This window comes from Aphis gossypii, chromosome 2, assembly GCF_020184175.1.
Source record: "Aphis gossypii isolate Hap1 chromosome 2, ASM2018417v2, whole genome shotgun sequence".
Lineage (NCBI taxonomy): Eukaryota > Metazoa > Arthropoda > Insecta > Hemiptera > Aphididae > Aphis > Aphis gossypii.
The window spans coordinates 44146723-44153092 of record NC_065531.1 but is presented as its reverse complement, the minus strand read 5'-3'; the positions used below and the strand labels follow the sequence as shown (position 1 = coordinate 44153092).

General features: G+C 27.9%; 2 protein-coding genes across 3 annotated transcripts; one reads left to right on the top strand and one right to left on the bottom strand.

Moving 5' to 3' along the window:
• Positions 1-836: 836 nt before the first annotated feature.
• LOC114130619 (NHP2-like protein 1) lies at positions 837-2292 on the top strand. Of its 2 annotated transcripts, none has more exons than XM_027995626.2 (4): positions 837-1422; positions 1613-1752; positions 1811-1948; positions 2015-2292. In XM_027995626.2, exons 1-4 carry the CDS (start codon positions 1403-1405, stop codon positions 2137-2139), a joined length of 423 nt encoding a protein of 140 aa, XP_027851427.1. In that variant the 5' UTR covers positions 837-1402; the 3' UTR covers positions 2140-2292. The 2 variants fall into 2 exon arrangements, with proteins under 2 accessions (XP_027851427.1, XP_027851429.1); XM_027995628.2 differs by having other exon boundaries at positions 838-1006.
• Positions 2293-4543: 2251 nt separating this feature from the next.
• LOC114130620 (growth arrest and DNA damage-inducible proteins-interacting protein 1) lies at positions 4544-5547 on the bottom strand. The gene has a single exon (XM_027995629.2). The coding sequence runs from the start codon at positions 5349-5351 to the stop codon at positions 4611-4613; it is 741 nt and encodes a 246-aa protein (XP_027851430.1). The 5' UTR covers positions 5352-5547; the 3' UTR covers positions 4544-4610.
• Positions 5548-6370: the final 823 nt, after the last annotated feature.

Genomic DNA, 6370 nt, shown 5'->3' with positions numbered 1-6370 from the left:
AGAGTATACACTCGTTCAGCAGTCATTCTAGTAGTTTTCGAAGTAATAAATTATATGATAATTATAATGATTATAATAATCATTGATTAAATATACATATTCTAATACACAATATGTATATTTAATGGATGTAATAATTATGAATATCCTTAACAATATAATCTATAGACATCTACACATTAAAATACACTTTGTTGAACAAAAATAAAAATTGTGTGCAGTACAATATAAATGTATAATAAAATAAATACATTAACGATTAACGACAAGTTAAGCTCTTCAAACATCTAAAAATAGTTATGATAGAATTACATTGTAATTTTATATTAATATTGAATGTTGATTTGTGAAATTTGAACATTAAATTATGAGCACGAATTAAGATATTTAGTATAGGTACATATCTTAATCCGTGACAGTGGCGGATCTAGGATTTTGTTTTGGGAGAGCTCAATTTTTTTTTTATATTAGTAGGTACGTCATATTTTTATAAAAACACTTATATTAGTAAAATTGTATTTTACAATATATTATAATACGGCCATGGGGGGCAAGCCCCTCTGGCCCTCTCAGTATCTCCATAAATCCGCCACTGATCCGTGATATTATGTGAGCCAAAGTTACAAGGCACAAATTAAGAATTATTAAGATATCTTAATTCTTAATTTATGTTACGACTTTACGAGAATTACTGGAAGACAATATTTCTTGGCATAAATGACGAACTTTATTTTACTCCATGATTAATCAAAAAATATTTCATTTATGTTACTATATAGCATATACCATAATATACCACGATGTTTATCCATCGTCGGCATGCAGTAAACAATATTCCTCTATAGAGATTCAACCTAACCTATCATACGTTAACATTAGTATACTACTCGTTATATAGTCGTTATTGTCGAGCGCGAAGTATTCGTAAAATTGTAAACAAAAAATTATTGACGTCCGTCGTCCAACACTTATTGTAGAATAAACCACAGAACTAGAATTTTTTAAAGTAAGTATGCATGCCATTATTGTTCACTAGCAATTAGTGTTCGACATCAAATTAAACTTCAATCGATTGATGAAATTCGGATTTGCATGTGTGAGTGGAACACACGTGTCGCCGATTAGACAGAATTGCTGTTTTGACGTTGAAATGCCTGTCATAAAGATGCCGTCAATTCACGAGACGTCCAAATTTCGTTGTCCTTGGCACCTGGCGTCCTGGCTCACCATAATTATATGATTCCCGATGAATGAGACGGGTGTGTCGCGCCGGTGTTTGATGTTGATGAAAGTGGTTAAGAGCAATTGAAAATGAGATTTCTGCTAATTTGGGGTTTTTCAAGAAACAATTTGCACGGTTTTCGCCTTTCTTGACAAAGTAGATAGTTCATAGTTGTGTACTATGACTTGCGTAAAACACCAGTTTAGTATGTTATGAGATTGAAACTTTTTATTACATGTTTGTATAAGCAGACATAAAATGGAATTGTATAGCTAAGTCCTTGATTCTTTGTTCGGTTTAAAAATTAATTTACTCAATTTTTGTTTGAATTTTAATTGTTATAACTATCACAAGCTAGTGTTATAACACAATATTTGTATTACATTTTAGGATGGTGGACGACCAGAGCATCACATTAGATGTTAACCCTAAAGCATATCCTTTGGCTGACCAGCAGATGACCACAAAAATTTTAAATTTGGTTCAACAAGCAATGAACTATAAACAATTACGTAAAGGAGCAAATGAAGGTTAATATTGTCATAAATATTTTAAATTGATGATATGCTAACTGTGTATGTATTTCAGCCACTAAAACTTTAAATAGAGGTATTTCTGAATTCATTGTTTGTGCAGCAGATGCAGAACCTTTAGAAATTTTGTTACACTTGCCATTGTTGTGTGAGGATAAAAATGTGCCGTATGTTTTTATTAGATCAAAACAAGGTCAGTACTTTAAATTAATCACATGTAAGTATTTATCAATTTTACAAATATTTTAACTTTTTACAGCATTAGGCCGAGCGTGTGGTGTTTCAAGGCCAGTCATAGCGTGTTCCATTACCACTGATGAAGGTTCACAATTACGGCCTCAAATACAACAAGTTCAGACTGAAATTGAAAGACTATTGGTTTAATTTTGTACACTTTTTGACTTTTATAATACTGAATTGGGAATATTAATAATAATAATAATAATACGTCATTCAAATGTTTAAAGTATGTTATTATTTTGTAATATTATGTTTAATAATATGATTTATTAATTCAATACATTTCCTTAAAATAGATATCAATGAAGTTTTTACTTATGCAAATTACAAAGTGATTTTACGAGAATAAAATTCAATAATTACTTATAGAATAGGATATTGTTTTTAAATTCCTGTTCTAAAAATAATATGACATATCACATATTAAATACATTATATAGATCAGGGGTAGCCAAACCGAGTCTTGTGAACCGCATGTGGCTCTTGCATTTTATCGTAACAATTTTACAAAAAAAAAATTTTCAATATGAGTTTATGTATTATATAATAATATGACCTTTTTTTTTACATTTTGGCTCTTCCATATTTATTAAAATATTTGGTGGCTCACGAGTCTTCTTGCTGGCCACCCCTGATATAGATCATAATTGTGTGATGTTTTTTTAAATTTGTTTCAATAATCAACATAAAGCTATAATTATTATCTTTCATCTGTACATAAAAAAATAATCAAATTGGTATTAAATACTAATGTTATGATTTAGTTGAGTAATATTTTCATACTCAATTATAATGGAAAATAATTAGTGGGATAAATATTATATACTATATTGTAATTATACTTTGTCCAGCTAGAAAACAATTTGATTCTGCTTATCTTCACATGACACTGCTTTTGAGATAGATTAGATTAAGGTAGAGTTTTGTTTGTCGAAATACCAATAAACTGATTTATATTGAAATGTCACATTTTCTCTTGCTCAGCTAAGTAGAGATTAATAGTGACTAATTAAGCTGAACTTCTTAGTCCTTAAAATATAATATTCCAATGGTCATGTGAACTGAATGTATTAATATTATTTTGTAATTTATTATACTCCAGTGACATCAAACTATGTTAGTATTTTTTAATTGATAAACTTTTGATTTGATAGATTGTGTAACATTCAGAGACGGATTTAGGTATGTGGGCGGAATGCACTGTGGGGGCCCCTTATCTAGACACCAGAAAATATATTTTTTTTTTATTAAAATATCATACAATTGTGGGGGCCCCACCTTAAATCCAGCCCTGATAATGTTTTAAAATAAATATTGAATTGAATTAAATTAATTTATATGAATATTAAAAATGAAGTAAATGTATTTTATATATTATATACATTATTATTTAATATATTTTTTAATGTCTAAGAAGGTATCATTTTCTAATTATTTATATTTATTCCAATTTATCACTCGACAATATTTTTTTTAAAATTAACAGATGTTAATAAAACTATACTGAGTGTGTGTATCACAATGATCGGACACATTCAAATGTAATTTTAAATTATCATATCTTCATAATACATGGTATATAAAAAGCTTAAAAATCAATTTTAGGTTTAGTTTAGGCTCAGAATATGACAATTAGTAAGTGTTTATTTGGGCGATAGTAAACTCTCCCGATGGTACACTCTCCTGAGTCTACTCCAGTACTTCCTGACAGAAACGTGTAAACTCTCCCGGGTCTAGTAAAAATCATAAAATAAATTTAATATACATTTAAATTGCTTTTAAAAATAGTCAATAATAATAATATAAGTTACAAATACAAAATATACGTAAAAATTTCAAACTCGTAGTGTAACAATAACATTTAAAACAACTCGGGAGAGCTTGCATACTTCCTACAGGTAACTATAAAGTTGACCCGGGAGAGTTTACTATTTTTAAAAATCAGGATAGTTTACCATAAAATCGGGAGAGTTTGCCACCGCCCGTTTATTTTGGATTTGAGTTTAACCAAAGTATTATCAAATATTAGGTTAAAAGTTACTTGTCCCTAATGAATCACATAATTTGAATCTATTACACAACTTTAACAACTATTCTAAAAAAAATAGTATTTTAAATTGTAGATAGCTATAAATTATATATACTTAATAGATTATAAAATAAATTAATACTTTGTTTCAGTACCTTAACTAGAGGTTGGTGACATGGGTGCGTTTGAGTTAAATAAAAATGTTTTTTTTTTTTTGTAACTTGTTTTTAAGACTCGATTATTTAAGAAATATGCCATGGCAGTATATTGATTAACATGTAAAAATTTAATATTATTATATTTATAAAAAAATTATAGACACCTACCTATGAAATAAAATACAAATAAGCGCCAAAATAAAATTGGCCAAGGAGGGTAGTTAACAGCACTGCTTTGTTTTAATAATTTATCATACTTAAAAGTTATAATTGTGTGTCTTAAATGTTGATTTTAGGCTCACTTTTGATTACATCTATTAATGTTGCAAGTTATTGAAAAAAATAATAAAAACAAAATTCCTTACCTATTTGATTCGTATATTTTTATTTACATTTATAATATTAAAAATATATTTTTTTTATTTTAACTATTTTGCTTTTGAATCCAAATAATTTAGAAGTTTTTCTTCGCGGACTTTTTTCTTCTCTTCTCTGACCTTCTTCTTCTCTTCTTTTTCTCTTTTAACTAGCATTTCTTTAAATCTATCATCTTTTGGATCTATCTTATATCCAAAATGTTTTTTTACTTCTTCAATGAGTTTTTCTTTCTTTTCTTTAGCTTGTTGAGCCTCAAATAATTTTTTTGCCGACTTTTCTTTGACTTCATTTAACCAACCGTTTAATTTTTTCATATTGTTATCAATTTTTTGCTGATTCATTTGAATTGCTTGACGTTCACTTTCTATAATGTTCATTGCATTTTGTTGCATTTCTTGAATGGTCAACGGATAGGCTACACTTTCATACTCTCTTATATCCTCCAAGTCTTCAGCTGTTGGCCATGCCAATCCTGGGTAGACATTACTCGCATCACCATACCGTCCATACATTTTTCTCTTGTATTTTACTGTGTTGTGATATCTATGCACAGGTTTATCATAAGGTAATCGACCATTTACCATATTGCGATGGCCATGGTTCAAGCGAGATTTGTCACAAATTGCTTCCACTTCCTTTTCTGATAAAACATTTTCTGCAGTGGTTGTAACAATATCAAAGTCTTGCACTTCATTTTTAATGGATGCATTTCGTGCTAAAAAACATTGAATAATCGGTACTTTAACAATTTTACCAGCATAATTAAATCCTTTAAACGATATGATTGACATTATAAAAAATAAGCACTGTGTCTATTAACACTATTGACATAAACAACGATTTAAGAAAATCTTTATGAATATTTGTCTTTAAATCTTTTAAACCTTTATACTAACTACTAAGCGTGGTAAAGAATATTAAATTATATTATTATATCTTCATGTCCTGTCCGACAAATTATTAACATTTCCTCTTTTTCCTCGTTCATATTGATAAGCGTTACAAGAATGTGACAAGAATTATCAAAAAATAGTATATGATAACCTAACCTAACATAACCATAGATGATAAAGATCTTAATTATCTATGTAAAATACCAACATTGAACATATTTTCCCGCATTCTGCATACAATTAAATAGTATTATTTAATATTTCAAATAATATAATTAAAAAACTTGAAAATTTAATACATGGTTGCTTATAAGTTTTGAGTTGTTCTTATTGTACCTAGTTAATAAAATCGTAAGTCACAATTTTTTTTTCATTCGTGTTATAAATATGTAAAAATCGCGAAAATTTGCAAGTAATTTTGTAGTTAAAAAATCATTACATTTTTTGTGTTTATATCAAATGTTAAAAAATTCAACATAAGTTAGGCATAAGTAACTATAGGTTAGAGAAAACTCGAAGCATCATTATAGGAAAAATTTTAAGTGCGTTTGAATTTTAAATTTTTACGAAATTGCGTACCTACCGATATCGATTTATCCTCAAACGATTTTCAATATATTTTGTTATTATTCAAAGAGTATAAGTTGTAGATACTTGAAAATTTCACTAATTATTGTAGATTTGCAGTTTCTTTATATAATTTAATTTTCAAAATAGTTCGCTTATTTTAAGGTTATTCATAGACTATAGACATTTGAAATATTAGTTTTTTTTTTATTAATATCGATACAATTTTTTGGCTGAGTCAAAATACTTGAAAATTTAATACAAAATTCCTTATAAATTAGTATGCCTGTGAAGTTAGCTCCCGGACATTTAGCACTTATCAATTCTGATAAGGTAGGTAACCGTATTCC

Coding starts and splice junctions, on each gene's coding strand:
- LOC114130619 (XM_027995626.2), top strand. CDS start 1,403: ATGACTTGCGTAAAACACCA. Junction 1,423..1,612: donor ATGACTTGCGTAAAACACCA/GTTTAGTATGTT, acceptor ATTACATTTTAG/GATGGTGGACGACCAGAGCA. Junction 1,949..2,014: donor TTTTATTAGATCAAAACAAG/GTCAGTACTTTA, acceptor AACTTTTTACAG/CATTAGGCCGAGCGTGTGGT.
- LOC114130620 (XM_027995629.2), bottom strand. CDS start 5,351: ATGTCAATCATATCGTTTAAAGGATTTAATTATGCTGGTAAAATTGTT.